The 16,081-nt window shown below is 47.6% G+C and overlaps 1 protein-coding gene and 1 pseudogene across 1 annotated transcript; one reads left to right on the top strand and one right to left on the bottom strand.

Annotated features, from left to right (window-relative positions):
• Positions 1-16,081, top strand: part of LOC135405243 (zinc finger protein 850-like) — a 419,536-nt pseudogene that overhangs the window by 241,919 nt on the left and 161,536 nt on the right.
• Positions 1,410-2,522, bottom strand: LOC135405410 (olfactory receptor 14J1-like). The gene has a single exon (XM_064640107.1). It carries the CDS (start codon positions 2,501-2,503, stop codon positions 1,532-1,534), a length of 972 nt encoding a protein of 323 aa, XP_064496177.1. The 5' UTR covers positions 2,504-2,522; the 3' UTR covers positions 1,410-1,531.

Genomic DNA, 16,081 nt, shown 5'->3' with positions numbered 1-16,081 from the left:
CAGGAATTGACAGATAAGCTGCTCCCTGGCCTGCAAATATGTCTGGGAGTCAAACCCTTGATAACTATAAAAGCTCCGTCCAACTGTCATGGGGCAGATTCTTCCACAGACTTCCTTGAAGTGTGTGGAGCTTCTGCCATGAAGCAGGGACAGCTCTTCATGGTCACTGCCCAAGGGTTAAGTGAAAGACAGAGAACTACCCCCTGTCATTGTGGGGTGAGTTACCCCAATCTCTACTTCAGGATTGTTTCTTTTTGCTGGCTTTGATCCAATTGCTTTATAGAATGACTTTGATAGACTGCACTGTCCTATCTTACACTATACTGCTAGGAGGTTTTTGCTCTTATACTGTGCAGTAAATAATTCTCTTTAAGGTCTTTTGTCTGTTCATTTGTCTGATCAATTGTCTGTTCATTTGTCATAATAAATCATTCATTTTATAGAAATATTTCTGATTTACCATCACTAAAACCTGCAGGACAAAGTGATTACATCACACCTCTAAAATTCCTTCAGTCTAAATCAAAATATGAGTCTGAGATTGGATTCAGCCACCCCCAGGCTCATCTCTGAGAAGGAATTTAGAAAGCAAGGGGGTCCTTTGTGCACCTCGTAGCTCAACGAGACGGCTTCTGCCATCAACTTTGTCTAAGCCTTCCACCCCCCCACCCCAAGCTGTGACACATGGGCATGTCTTGTGCATGCAGTGCAAACATGGACTCCTGAGCTGGTCATTTGATGTCCCTCCTTGGAGGGAAGAACAAGCCCAATGGCCTGGGGTGAGAGGCCAGTGCTGGGAGCGGCGCTGGCTGTGCCAGGGCACTGCTGGGTGCCCCCACCCTGAGCACTCCCACCCTTGTGCTGGTCACTGCTGTTTTCCTCTGCAGGGCGTTGTGTTGGGCACATCCTGGAGAGCAAAGTGGAAAGCAGATGGAAGCTTTGAGGCCCTGGCCTGAGGAGATGCCCCTGCAGGATGGCAGTGCTGCTGCAGAGGTCAGCTCTGTGCCAGCAGTGCCCGTGGCTGTCCCTGCCTGCAGTCCCTGGACAGTCCTGCAGCAGGACTGGGACTGACTGCCAGAGCACTGAGGCCTCCAACAACACAGGGCTCTGCAGGACAGTGTGGAAGGGAAGGGAGAGGAGGCCAGGCAGGAGAAGGGCTGCTGCTCCCTGGCAGTGCTGCTCTGCTGGGACTCTTTTCTGGCCCAGCTCTGCACAGAGGCACCGACCCTGCAGCTGCAGAGAAGTCAGAGAGGAAAGATGTCAGGCAAAGAAGCCAATGCAGAGTTCTTTATTTGGTTTAAGCACACAGTGAGTACAATTCCCAATTTGTACAGCCTGTGGGCCAGGCTAGAAAGGCAAACACTGAATTGAAAATGGTGTTTATATATATATATACTTTTTTATATATATCTTTATACATATAAAGATTTTTTGATGTGAACAAATTCTCACAAAAATAACACCCCTACCAGAAGCAAAAAATAGAGAAGATATGGTGGGCCTTTAATGAAGTACATAAAAGGATTGGCCTTTAATGAGGTACATAACATGGAGAAGAAGGAGAGTTTATTGCTTCTGAAAAACACCCAGTTATCAGCTTCCTCATGGCATCCTTGAGCTCCTGGTTCCTCAGGCTGTAGATGAGGGGGTTCAGTGTTGGAGACACCACTGAGTACATGAGTGACACAATAAGATCCAGGGATGGGGAGGAGATGGAGGGGGGCTTCAGGTAGGAAAAGAATAACGTGCTGAGGAACAGGGAGACCACGGCCAGGTGAGGGAGGCACGTGGAAAAGGCTTTGTGCCGTCCCTGCTGAGAGGGGATCCTCAGCACAGCCCTGAAGATCTGCACATAGGAGAAAACAATGAAAATGAAACACCCAATCATTAAACAGGCACTAAACACAATAAGCCCAAGTTCCCTGAGGTAGCCTGAGTGTGAGCAAGAGAGCTTGAGGATATGTGGGATTTCACAGAAGAACTGGTCCAGGGCATTGCCCTGGCACAGGGGCAGGGAAAATGTACTGGGTGTGTGCAGCAGAGCAATGAGAAACCCAGCAGTCCAGGCAGCTGCTGCCATGTGGGCACAAGCTCTGCTGCCCAGGAGGGTCCCGTAGTGCAGGGGTTTGCAGATGGCAACGTAGCGGTCGTAGCACATGATGGTGAGGAGGGAAAACTCTGCTCTAAGAAAGATTATGTAGACAAAAACCTGTGCAGCACATCCTGTGTAGGTGATGGTTCTGGTGTTCCAGAGGAAATTGTGCATGGCTTTGGGGACAGTGGTGCAGATGCAGCCCAGGTCTGTGAGGGAGAGGTGGAGTAGGAAGAAGTACCTGGGGGTGTGCAGGTGGTGGTCACAGGCTACGGAGCTGAGGATGAGGCCATTGCCCAGGAGGGCAGCCAGGGAGATGGCCAGGAAGAGCCAGAAGTGCAGGAGCTGCAGCTCCCTCCTGTCTGCGAGTGCCAGGAGGAGGAACTGGGGCATGGAGCTGCTGTTGGACATTTGCTGCCTCCGGTTATTGTTTTCTGTTGAGGAGAAAAAACGCAGAACTGAATTAGGCTAGAGTCAATCAGCAAAACATCTTGCATGTCTCAAAGCAACTTAACATTCAGGGCCCATTTTCAGGAAGATCTCTCTGCATCCCTCTCCCTGAGCTCTGGGTTTTGCTGGCTGAAGGGGGCACTGAGAGCAGGGACCCTGGAATGGGCTCCCGAGGAATCCTTCTTGCTGTGCAGTGAGAGGCAACTTGGAGCACAGGGTGAGCTCCAATTAAATGCACTTGTGATGTATCAAAGTGTTTCCAGAACTGCTGGTCACAGTTTGCCCAAGGACAGAACACAAAGAGGGGATTTGGGGGACTTTGTTTTGTTCGAATTCCTCTTGCCAGGAGGAGTTTGGATGGTTGAAATTTCTGACATTTCTGATGTGCTCCAAGTGCAATCTTGTGAGCCCTGAGAGGCAAAGGGGTGGTCTCTTGGTGCAGAGACAAGAGCTGGCCATCTTTGCTGTTCACAGCTGCCCCTGGCTGGCAGCTTAGAGCTAAAGGGGGATCACCCTTAGGAATTCCCTTAAAAAAAGTAACAAGGCACTTATAGAAGCAGAGGAATCCTGTTTCAAAGAGCAGATTGACAGAATCCTTGCCTTTCCTCAGGATGCCTGATTAGGATCTCATCTCTATCCTCCCAGACTGCCACACAGAGGGATCATTGCAGCTCCCAAGTACGGCTGCCCAGAGCATTTCCATGGATTTAGCACTGAGGAGTTTTCTCCATGGGGATCCTGTGCAGCACAGAGATCCTATGGCAGAGCTGTGCCCTTCTGGAGGGCAGCTGCAGCCCTGCAGGACACCCAGGCAAACAGCTGAATACCCTGAAGGTGCCTGGAGGGCACTTGGGCACTTGGCTCCCACAGACACATCCCCAACAGCAGCACCCAAAGGGGTTGTGTCTGGACAGGAATCTGCCCCCCCAAACCCCACAGTGGCTCAGAAAACCGAATGGTGAGAACAAGGAGAGCCCAGGCAGCAGGGGATGGCAGGGAAATGCCACAGTGCTGCTGCCAAGGGAGGAGGGACACAGAGAGACAGCTGGAAATCAGGGCCTTGTCCTTGCCTGGGCTCTGGCTGCTGCAGGGCAATGCACAGCCCAGCCCCCGTGGGCCTGAGGGCACAGGCTCTGCTTAGGCTGGGAAAGGAGCCCAGGCAGGAGCTGCTCAGGGAAGGGGTCTGTGCCACAGGGACAGCAGGGAGGGGCCCCCATCCCCCTGCCCAGCCCTTGTGGCAGCAGCTGCCTCTCCCTGCCTGCCTGTCTCTGGGTGAGGAGCTGTTCCTGCCAGCAGCCCCTGCCTGTGCCCAGCTCAGCTCCCTGCCAGTGCTGCCAGAGCCATCCCCAGCCCAGTGCCCAGGGGCAGCTGTGCCTGGGCAGGGGCTGCAGAGCAGATCCCAGACCCCCTGCGGTGGCTGGGAAGGGGGAGGTGTTCTGGGGGGATGTGCTTCCTGAGAAGGGCCCCTGGAAATGGCAGGAGGTGGAGCTGAAGGTGTGAGGAGCCCTGAGCCTGCAGCTGAAGGGCCCTGCCCAGCCCTGCCCTGCCCTGAGGGGTCACTCCTTCCACCCACCCCTTCTCCCTGCAGGGCCGTGGCAGCTCCTTGGCCAGGCTGAGAGCTGACCCTGGCAGGCAGCAGAGTCCCTGCCCCAGCACACAGAGCCCTGGGGGCAGGACCCTGCTCTGCACCACAGCCCTGGGCACCCCTGGCTGCACCCCCACCTTCCCACCCCACAGCCAGCCCTGGCACAGGGAACCTTCTTGCCCTGGGCCTCTGATGGGGCAGCAGCAAGTCCTGCTCTGCAGCAGCTTCTCCTGCTGCACCCCAGCAAATCCAGCAGAGCCATCCTGACAGCTCCTGCCACTGGGGGCATTTGGCAGCTGGGAGAGGCACTTGCAGGAACTCACCTGCACTGCTCTGCAGCCACAGCCTGACCGTGGCAAAGGGCTGGCAAGGTTCCTGCCCTGAGCAGCTCTGCCCTGTCCTCCCACCCCAGGATCCCTTGAACCTCCTGCTCCCTTCTGTCTGCCCTTGCTGCCTGCAGCTCCTGCCCTGCTCTGCCATATGGCCACTTTCCCTGCACTGCAGCAACTGGGAGAGTCCTGCTGAAAGATCCTAGAAGCTGTGGGATGTGCCAGCTTTAGGAGATCCCTCCAGGAAGGCAAGTTTAACTTTCCTACAGCCAGAGAATTCTTCCTTCAAATCCTGGGAAGGTTTCTCATGAAGTGAGAGCTCAGTCACCTCCCATCCCAGGCTGCCTCTCATCTCTCTGCCTTCTCTCCTGTGCCCTGGGTGCTGCAGGCAGTGCCCTCAGCCCTGCTGGGCTGTGCAGAGGAGCTGCTCCAGGGCAGAGCTGTCTCTTTGAAGCTCTTCTTGGTTGCCAGGAGCTCCCTGTGTGCCAGGAGCCCAGCACAGCTCAGCAGCACAGCAACAGCTCCAGGTCTTTAACGACCCCCAGAGGGGATTTGACATTGTTTATATGAGACTCAGTCCCTGAGAGGAAGTTCAAACAACTTCTCAAGAAGTCAAAATGAGTTTGAAATACTGAAGTTTCTTGTACTGTTTATGGGTCTCAATGAGGGACACGACTGTGAAAGTGTCCCCAGATTCCAGTTGGAATAGAAAATTGCTGTGATGACAAGAATGGACAAGCAAGGGAAAGGTGGCTCTGATCCTGAGGAAACCTGGATGTATTTTATTAATCCAACAGGCCAAGCACTGACCCCCAGCCCCTGGGAAGGCAGATCCTGTCCCTGCCTCATTCCTCAGGGCTCTTCCTGGGGCACTGGGATGTGGGATGTGCAATGCCAAGGGCAGGACCATGGGGTGGCACCTGCCAGGCTGCTGAGCAGGGACAAGGAGGCCATGAGGCCCCAGGGCTGCAAGGGGCACTCCCCTCCTCCTGGCCTCAGGGGCACAGACAGCAGCCCTGGCCAAAGGCCTGCAGAAGGTGGCTCTGTCAGGGCCTTTCAGCTTCTCCCCCTCCCTGTCTCCTCTCCAGCCCAGGCTGTCCTACGGTGTCCATGCCCTGCCCCTTTCCCTGCAGACTGTCGTCATCCCCCCGGCTGCCCCACCTGGCTGGCACCTTCCTGCACTGACATCTCTGCGTCCTCCCTGGCTCTTCCTGCACACACAAAGCCTTGGGCTCATCCAGACTCCTCCCGGGTGATGTGTTGCACCACAGCACTGCCCTTTGAGTGAAATTCCTTTTCTCCTTGTCCCAGCCTGGACCTCCCCAGCTGAACTTGGCATTAATTCTTTCTTTCTCGTGCTGTTTTGTGCTATGACAAAAGCATCCACCATCTCTGAAGCAACTCTTCAAGCACTCCCGGAGTTCTTCTCTGCTGTCCTCTGTCTGCACACCACTGAACCCACCACTCCTTTGCCCCTGTAGAGAGGTCATGTTTGAGACCTCCAAACCCTGGGACATCTCTGAGCACTCTCCAAGGTGTCTGCAGATGAAAACATGGTCTAAGGTAGTTACAGGGATACATTTTACCAAGGCCTGTAGTGGCAGAACATGGGGCAATGGCTTTGAACTGAAATAGGGGAGCTTTCTATAGGATAAAATGAAGGAATACTTACCAATGGGGCTGGCAAGAACTGCAACAGAAGAGGATGTCCCCTCCCTGGATTTGTCCAAGGTCAGGAACTTTGAGCAGCCTGAATTAGTGAAGATGTCACTCTCCATGTCCAGGGACTTGGACCACATGAGCTTTTATGTTCCTTCCAAGCCAAACCATTCTGTGATTCTTTGAGTGCCAAACTCCTTCTCAAAAGAATTTTTATTGCTAAGACATGGATTACCATGTTTTTGGAGAAACCATTGTAAACCCAAAAGGTAAAAAATCAATTCAAATAAAGTTCCAACATCTCTGTGTGAGATTTTCACCAGTTGGGTCAATGGCAGAGCCTCCCAGGATGACCTTGCCAGTTGAAGATGGGGGATTCTGTTTGGGGTGTGAGTCTTATGATGGGCACCAAGAAAGCACATTTGGGGACTGGGCAAGACTTGTCATGGGATCTCTAGGGAAGAACCAAAGGAAGGGAAATGGTGAGATCACGGTGGTTTGTAAAGGAACAAGTGTGAGAAAGCAGAGACAAAAGGGATGAAAAAGCTGGTCATGGAAAACAGGAGGATGCTCAAGACACTTCCCAGGCCATGCCCTGACACTGATCCCCACAGCCTGTCCCTTTTTCTTAAGAACTCCATTGCCAAGAAGTTTCTGTGGGGAGGGACCTCTCTGCTCCTGAACCAGATTGTGGCCCAAGTTCCAGCCACTGCAGCAGGAGCCACAAATAGTCAGGTCTTGTGTTCTTTGGGGGGCCAGACTGAATCCGAAAAACCGGTCAGACAAACTGCCCAGAGACTTTTGATCTTTTGAGCAGCAAAGGTATTTATTAGCAGCGCTGGGAGCAAGCCAGCTATTGCTGGAAAAACTTGTTCAAAGGCTTCACACAAAATCAGCATTTTTATACAATCTTCAGATGTGATTAAATGCATATTCAAGTGATTACAACATCTATCAATACATATTAAAAATAGGTGGAGTATAGGCGGAGCTTGGGGCGGTGCTTCTCTTGGCTCCCCATTTCAGAGGGTAGTTCCCATCTTCCCCCATGGGGCTGGGGGCTTAAACTCATCTTCCTCAGCTTGCCCCTTCTTCTCTTCCATTGTTCTTGACCCGCTCACTGAAGCTTGGGAAAAACCCTGGCTCCAGGCCTATTTCTCCTATTCAAATGTCTACCTGATCCTGCTGTATTTCTAATTTATTGCTTCTAGGCCTATTACATGTTCTTGTACTATTCTCTGAAGCTTTGGTCCAGTAAGTAGAACAGAATGAGCACGGATCGGTTTGGATGTTGGTAGCTTGTTAGCAGGCCCAAATTTCTTAGTTAACTCTTTTGGGCCTGGCTTCCTGTTTCAGTCCCCCCTTTTACTCATAACTTACGAATTCCTTCGTCAAGTTCTAATGGATTTTGATAGGTATTCATCACAACCCACATTATCTGCATCCTTCTAACCATGATGCTTGATTTGTACCATAGCCAAACAATTAGGACCAGTAGTAGAATCATGCCAGCTCCTAATACCAATATTGGATGCATTAAATAGTGGAACACTTGTGATGCTATAGGGGAGTATCCTGTAAAGATGTCCCACCAGTGGTGCTCTCCCACTTTTTCTACTTTGGTTAAAATGGTTTTTATGCTCTCAGTGTCATGTTCTACTTGCCAGAGCATTCTTTTAGTCGTTCTGTTTACTTCCTGGACCAGTTTTTCTATATCAGGATGTTTAAGCATTGCTTTAAAAGATTAGTGTTCATTCCTATCTGCAATTTGGGCACATCGTGATACATTGTATAATCAGCTTCAATCAGTTGTCTAGTAGCCACTAGAATGATATAATCAAAGTCACAGCCTATTATTTTAGTAAAACAAAAAAATTAGTACCACTCACTACTTCATGACAAGTATCTATGGTAAAATTAACACAAAAGATTCTAACACATGCACATCCATTTCCTACGTAATAGACTTGTGATTGGATTTTAGCATGGGGAAGCATTTCAAAGGTACACACACTATCTTCAGTATCTAAGCATAAATCTTCATTTTCTACTACAGCATTTTCACAGATATATCCTAATTGTCCTCTAGGAATACATGCCTCAGGACTGACTGACTGTCACTTTTTCTTGGTGTGATTATAACTTGCCCAAACATTATGGTCTATGGGTCTGACAATCACATTTTGGTGTATGGCTCCTAATGTCAGGATAGGAAAGATGGTCTTTTCTTTGGCTGCACTGATAGTGAGCACATAAGCTTCAATTTGTTCATGTTGAGGGTTGTAAGTGAAGTTCCCTAACTGCCACCACGCTTGGTAATTTTTCTCAAATTGTGTAGTAGAACTGTTTCTAGCTATTATTTCTCTTACCTCCTGTGGCAACATTCCTGAGGTTCCTTCCCTTAATATTCTTGCAGCTACAGATTGTACCCACTGTTGAGTTTGGAGACATTGTATTGCAAGTGCAAACCTTTTATGGATGACACCAGCATTGTCAATAATCTTGGTGAAATCTTTTGCAGTGTGGTTAGCTACTAATGTTAACAATTTAACTGCCAATGATTGTGTTTCTGCCAAAGTGAGCAAAGATGATCTTAAAGGGACTTTGAATTTTCCTAGATCAGATGTGACAGTACTTAGTTTATTCACTAATACTTCTTGATCTATGGTGTTTAATACACCTAATCCTGTGCCAAACCATCCGGTTACATCTCTTTGAATTCAGGTACGAGGGGATCTGGCCATCATCTATGCATGCCAGCCTTTAAGGCTTTGCTGAATACAGGGCTGACAATCTTTTTGTATGTTTGATATGTTTACTTGAAGGTTTATTCGAACCCTCCTCAGTGAATATGTGGGATCTAACAACAGCTTCTGCTCATTTGAGTGTCTAATCATGTAAGGTCCAGCAAAAGTTAAATTGTGGACACTCTCACAGGCTAAAGAAGGAGTTGTAAAACTGGTGGTGGTCTTAGTCAATGGGGTGGTAGGAGATTTGCTGGTTGGAAATCTCCTGGTTATATTTCCTTCCCTGAATGTCCACTGACACATCACAGAAACTGATTTATCTAGAGTGAAGGTGTGCCAACACTGATCAGCCACTAATTACATTTCACAGTAACGTCAGTTTTGGGTGACCATCTAATCTGTGCCTATTAAAACACTTGCATTGTATGGGGTACCAGGATTTTACCAATTATTCAGTACCCTTGTTTCTTGGAGGACTATAACAGATGGATTGTATTGGTTCAGCTTGCCTGGGTGAACCGGAAGTTCTGGGTCTATATAAAATTGTAGACCAGAACTCTCGTTGTAGGCTTGAGACCATAATGATTCTTGGGAAAGAATTTCATCAAACACCAATGTACTTATCAGTCCAAAGATCAGCATTGAGGAGGCTTGATAGTAGATGATTCCTCTCCCGAGGTCCATGCTTCCTCTGGAACCCTCTTGACTCGAGAGTAGTGGATCCACGTGGGTTTCTCTTTCACCCAGATCGCTGTGAAGGTGGTCATCAGCACCTGCTGGGGTCCATCCCACTTCTCTCGTGGTGGATCTCCTGAAAGATTCTTAACATATACCTGATCACCAGGGTTGAATGGATGTAACTTACAATCAGGCTGCTTGGGTTGGTCTTTTTCTGCAATTGTTTTCCTACAGCCATAACATGATCGTACACATATTGATTACTGATTTGATCTACAGCTTCACTATTCACAGTTTGCATCATACAGGGTCTGCCCAATAGAATTTCAAATGGACTCAGTTTCCCTTTTGATCTTGGCTTGACCCTTAGTCTGATTAAAGCAATAGGTAAAGCTTGATACCAATGAAAATTTGTTTCTTGACATATTTTAGCAATTTGTTGTTTAATGAGATGATTCATCTTTTCTACTTGCCCACTTACTTGCAGTGTGTAGGGCATATGCAGCTGCCAATTGATTTTTAGTGCTTTACTTATTGCTTGTACAATTCATGCACAAAAGTGTGAACCTCTATCTGAAGAGATGCTTTTAGGCATTCCAAACCATGGTATAATCTCATTCAACAAGACTTTAACCACTCCTTTTGATTCATTTTTTTCTACATGGGAAAGCTTCAGGCCATCCAGAAAATGCGTCAGTCAAAACTAAGAGATAACAGGACCCCCCCCTTTTCTTGGGAGCTCAGAGAAATTGCCATATTTCACCTGGGAAATGCCCTTTACTTATTGCCCTTTGGTGTATTTTTGTTCCAGTATTAAAGACACACTGGGATGTGACTTGCTCTATTGTGGTAAATAAATTTGGTCCTGCTACTCTAGTCCTTAAATGCTAATAGAGTGAGTCTAAGCCCCAATAGTTTTATCATGTTTTACTTTTACAAATTGCCACACTAATTTTTCTAACAGTATTAACTGACCTGTTTTTAGTTAACCTCATCTATTGTCTAACACCTTACCTTCATTTTCATGTATCCACTTTTAATCTGTTTCTTGATATTCTACCTGTTGATCTGTGTCTAGTTCTTCTAGCACTAAAGCTGCTACTGATAGTTCTTTACTTCTTGCAGCAGCTAATTCAGCTTCTGCATCAGCTTTTCTGTTTCTTATTTCCAGGACAGTGTTACCTTTCAGGTGTCCTTGGCAGTGCATAATTGCCACCTGAGAGGGGAGTTGTACAGCTTCTAATAATCATAGAGTTTCTTCAGCATATTCCACAACTTTTCCTTGAAGAGTTAAAAGTCCTCTTTTTCCAAATTGCTCCATGAGTGTGAACTATGCCAAAGGCATATTTGGTACTGTCCATTGAACACATTCTTCTTGTTTTTCAGTAACAATCAATAGATCATTCACATATTATAAAAGTACACCCTTTCCCGGTGGTGACTGCCATTGTTCCAATTCTTTAGCTAATTAATTCCCAAAATTGTGGGAATATTTTCTAACCCTTAAGGTAACACTGTCCAAATGAGTTGTTTTCCTTCCTGTGGTGGGATTTTCCCACTTGAAGGCAAATATCCTTTGACTTTCCTGTGTTAAGGGAAGGCAGAAAAAGGCATCTCTTAAGTCTAATACTGTGAACCAAATTACACTTTCTTTTAATATTCTTAATAAGGTATACAGGTTTGCAACAGCTGCATGTATGTTTTAGCTATTTTATTTACTGCTCTTAAATCCTGAGCCAACCTATGTGTTCCATTTGGCTTTTTGACTGGTAAAATTGGGGTGTTGCAATCTGATTCACACTCTACAAAACCTTAATTTCAAAAAGTTGTCTATTATTGGCTCAATTCCTCTTCTGTCTTCCAGCTTCAGTGCATATTGCTTCCTAACTACTGGGTTTGCTCCTGTCTGTAATTCTATTTCAATGGGAGCTGCTCTTTCTGACTTTCCTGGTGTTTCAAAAGCCCAAACTCCTGGGTATACCTGATCTAAAATTTGATTGACATTTGAATTACCCTGGCTTGGCTCCACATAGCTCATTGCTAAACTCAGAGCTGCTATTAATTGTTCTTCCTTTACCTTAAGTTCAGTTTTACCTTGTTTGAATTCTATTACAGCTCCCAGATTTTCTAGTAGGTCTCTGCCCAATATGAGTTTGGATAAATTTGGTAAATACCAAAACTGATGCACTCCCATTTGTTTTCCAATTTTGAACTTTAGGGATTTCAAAAGAAAGCTTTTCTGATTGGCCAGTGGCACCCACGACTTAAACATATTTATCATTTTTAGGTATTAATTCAAAACAGAAAATGTAGCTCCAGTATCAATTAGAAAATCTAATTCTTCTTTCTCTTCCCCTAGCTTAATTTTTACCAGCAGGTCCCCTAGGCACTGGCCTGCTGGCCCCCCCTTCACTCAGTACTCTGTAAGCAACAACAGCCTCTCCTGTGCCTGTATTTCCACCTGTTAATTCAGGGCATTCTTGCTTCCAGTGTCCCTCTTTTCTGCAATATGCACACTGGTTCTGACCCAGCCTTGTCTGTCGGGGAGGCAAACCTTACATCTGTTACACAAGGCTCATACATATAACTAACAGTTGCAAAACTGACAAATCTTAATTCTAGGTCTTATCCAAAGTGATGTGCTTATAGTTAACTCTTCAGCACTACCTCTCATATAGCAACTCTTAGCATGATAATACCTTTAACTATGTGCTCCTGGATGTTTCAAGGTAAGCAAGATATATCAGGTACACAATAACAATACTTGGCCAAATACAAACAAAACCAGACCAGACCAGACCAGACCAGAGGGGATATTCCCCTGGGAGAGCGTCCTCTCCCGTGTCCCCTGCGAGACGGCGTCCCGCCTCGACTCACGGGTATCCAGAACCAGAACAAACAAAACCAGAAACCAGATACAAATACCTTTTATCAATAGGCAGTGTTCTTGTCCAGCCCCCGCAAGAAGCCACCAAAGAAGGGAGCCCCTTTGGGTAAAAAGACTTACCCGAGGGCGCCCAAGGGGGTCCCGTCCTCCGGGGGATTCCGCAGCCAGGTGGAGAAGGTGTGCTGCTGCAGGTCGCCAAATGAATCCGAAAAATCGGTCCGAGAAACTGCTCAGAGAATTTTTTTTATCTTTAAGCAGCAAGGTATTTGTTTATTCGATGCTGGGAGCAAGGCAGCTTGCGCTGGACAAACTTGCTCAAAGGCTTCACACAAAATCAGCATTTTTATACAATCTTCAGATGTGATCAAATGCATATTCAAGTGATTACAACATCTATCAATGCATATTAATAATAGGCGGAGTATAGATGGAGCTCAGGCGGGGTTTGGGGTGGTGCTTCTCTTGGCCCTCAATTTTGGTTGGTCTGGGGGCTTAAACTCATCTTCTTCAGCCTGACCCTTCTCCTCTTCCATTGTTCTTGACCTGCTCACTGAAGCTTGGGAAAAGCCCTGGCTCCCGGCCTATTTCTCCTATTCAAATGTCTACCTGATCCTCTTATATTTCTAATTTATTGCTTCTAGGCCTAATACATGTTCTTGTACTATTCTCTGAAGCTTTGGTCCAGTAAGTAGAACAGAACAAGCACAGATCATCTTGGATGTTGGTAGCTTGTTAGCAGGCCCAAATTTCTTACTTAACTCTTTTGGGCCTAACCTCCCATTTCAGTGGGATCGGCGATTGAAGCACAGGGCTGAAAAAAGGGAACAGCAGCTCTTTCCCTAAGGAAAAAAGTCTGGATCCTTTGGCTTTGAGGAGCAGTTGTTGGGGCAGCCTGGGCAATTCTTGGGCAGCAAGAGCTTCCTGTGGTGGCAACTTTTGTCTGGCAGGAATCTTCATTTACATTGCATTTTCCAGGAGGTGGGACCGGCCATTGCAGAGCAGGGCTGAAAAAAGGAAACAGCAGCTCTTTCCACCAGGAAAAAAAAAGTCTGGAAGCTTTGGCTTCAGGTGTAGTTGTTGGACAGCCCTGGCACTTCTTGGGCAGGAAGAGTTTTCTGTGGTGGCACCTTTTGTCTCGCAGGAATCTTCAGTTGGATTCAATTTTCCAGGAGGTGGGACCGGCCATTGCAGCGCAGGCCTGCAAAAAGGGAACAGCAGCTCTTTCCACCAGGAAAAAACATCTGGAAGATTTGGCTTTGAGGTGCAGTTTTTGGGACAGCCCTGGCACTTCTTAGGCAGCAATAACTTTCTGTGGTGGAACCTTTTGTCTGGCACTAATCTTCATTTGGATTCAATTTTCCAGGAGGAGGGACCGGCCATGGCAGTGCAGGGCTGAAAAAAGGGAACAGCAGCTCTTTCCCTAAAATAAATAAGTCTGGATAACTTGGCTTTGAGGTGCAATTGTTGGGGCAGCCTTGGCACTTCTTGGGCACTAAAGACCTTTCCGTGGTGGCATGTCTTATCAGGCACTAATCTTCATTTATATTACATTTTCCAGGAGGTGGGACCGGCCATTGCAGCGCAGGGCTGAAAAATGGGAACAGCAGCTCTTTCCACCAGGAAAAAAAGGCTGGAACATTTGGCTTCAGGTGCGGTTGGTGGGGCAGCCTGGACACTTTTTGGGCAGGAAGACTTTTCTCTGGTGGCACCTTTTGTCTGGCAGGAATCTTTATTTGGATTCAATTTTTCAGGAGGTGGGACAAGCCATTGCCGCACAGGGCAGAAAAAAGGGAACAGCAGCTCTTTCCACCAGGAAAAAAAGGCTGGAAGCTTTGGCTTTGAAGTGCAGTTGTTGGGGCATCCTGGGCATATCTTGGGCAGCAAGAGTTTTCTGTGGTGGCACCTTTTGTCTGGCAGGAATCTTCATTTACATTGCATTTTCCAGGAGGTGGGACAGGCCATTGCAACGCAGGGCTGAAAAAAAGGAACAGCAGCTCTTTCCACCAGGAAAAAAAATGTCTGGAAGCTTTGGCTTCAGGTGTAGTTGTTGGGCAGCCCTGGCACTTCTTGGGCAGGAAGAGTTTTCTGTGGTGGCACCTTTTGTCTCGCAGGAATCTTCAGTTGGATTCAATTTTCCAGGAGGTGGGACTGGCCATTACAGCGCAGGGCAGAAAAAAGGGAACAGCAGCTCTTTCCACCAGGAAAAAACATCTGGAAGCTTTGGCTTTGAGGTGCAGTTGTTGGGGCAGCCTGGGCACTTCTTGGGCAGCAAGAACTTTCTGTGGTGGCACCTTTTGTCTGGCAGGAATCTTCATTTGGATTCAATTTTCCAGGACGTGGGACTGGCCATTACAGCGCAGGGCAGAAAAAAGGGAACAGCAGCTCTTTCCACCAGGAAAAAAAGTCTGGAAGTTTTGGCTTTGAGGTGCAGTTGTTGGGGCAGCCTGGGCACTTCTTGGGCAGCAAGAGTTTCCTGTGGTGGCACCTTTTGTCTGGCAGGAATCTTTATCTGGAGTCTATTTTGGGTGTTACATTGACCTATTCAGGAGTGGGCCAAAAAAAGGAGAATTAGCAGCCCTTTCCCTCAGGAAAAATAGTCTGGAAGGTTTGACTTTGAGGTTCAGTTGGTGGGGCAGCCTGGGCACTTCTTGGGCAGCAAGAACTTTCTGTGGTGGCACCTTTTGTCTGGCAGGAATCTTTATCTGGAGTCTATTTTGGGTGTTCCTTTGACCTATTCAGGAGTGGGCCAAAAAAAAGGGAATTAGCAGCCCTTTCCCGCAGGAAAAATAGTCTGGAAGGTTTGACTTTGAGTTCATTTGGTGGGGCAGCATGGGCACTTCTTGGGCAGCAAGAACTTCCTGTGGTGGCACCTTTTCTCTGGCAGGAATCTTCATCTGGAGTCTATTTAAGGAGTTACTTTGGCCTATACAGGAAAGGGCTAAAAAAAAGGGAATTAGCAGCTCTTTCCCTCAGGAAAAAAAGTCTGGATGCTTTGGCTTCAGGTGCAGTTGTTGAGGCAGCCTGGGCACTTCTTGGGCAGAAAGACCTTTCTGTGGTGGCACATTCTGTCTGGCAAGGATCTTCATTTAGATTCAATTTTTGAGGAGGTGGGACAGGCCATTGCAACGCAGGGCTGAAAAAAGGGAACAGCAGCTCTTTCCACCAGGAAAAAAAGTCTGGAAGCTTTGGCTTCAGGTGTTGATGTTGGGGCAGCCTGGACACTTCTTGGGCAGGAAGTGTTTTCTTTGGTGGCACCTTTTGTCTGGCAGGAATCTACATTTGGAGTAAATTTTTCCAGGAGGTGGGACCGGCCATTGCAGCGCAGGGCAGAAAAAAGGGAACAGCAGCTCTTTCCACCAGGAAAAAAAGGCTGGAAGCTTTGAGGTGCAGTTGTTGGGGCAGCCTGGGCACTTCTCTGGCAGCAAGAACTTTCTGTGGTGGCACCTTTTGTCTGGCAGGAATCTTCAGTTGGATTCAATTTTTTAAAAGGAGGTGGGACTGGCCATTGCAGAGCAGGCCTGAAAAAAGGGAACAGCAGCTCTGTTCACCAGGAAAGAAAGTCTTGAAGCTTTGGCTTCAGGTGCAGTTGTTGGGGCAGCCTGGGCACTTCTTGGGCAGCAAAGTGCTTTCTGTGGTGGCACCTTTTGTCTGGCA

This window comes from Pseudopipra pipra, chromosome W (genome assembly GCF_036250125.1).
Source record: "Pseudopipra pipra isolate bDixPip1 chromosome W, bDixPip1.hap1, whole genome shotgun sequence".
Lineage (NCBI taxonomy): Eukaryota > Metazoa > Chordata > Aves > Passeriformes > Pipridae > Pseudopipra > Pseudopipra pipra.
The sequence above is the reverse complement of the archived record's forward strand: the minus strand, read 5'-3'. Positions and strand labels throughout refer to the sequence as shown.

Bases quoted from the DNA above. Each gene is read 5' to 3' on its own strand.
- LOC135405410 (XM_064640107.1), bottom strand. From the start codon at position 2,503: ATGTCCAACAGCAGCTCCATGCCCCAGTTCCTCCTCCTGGCACTCGCA.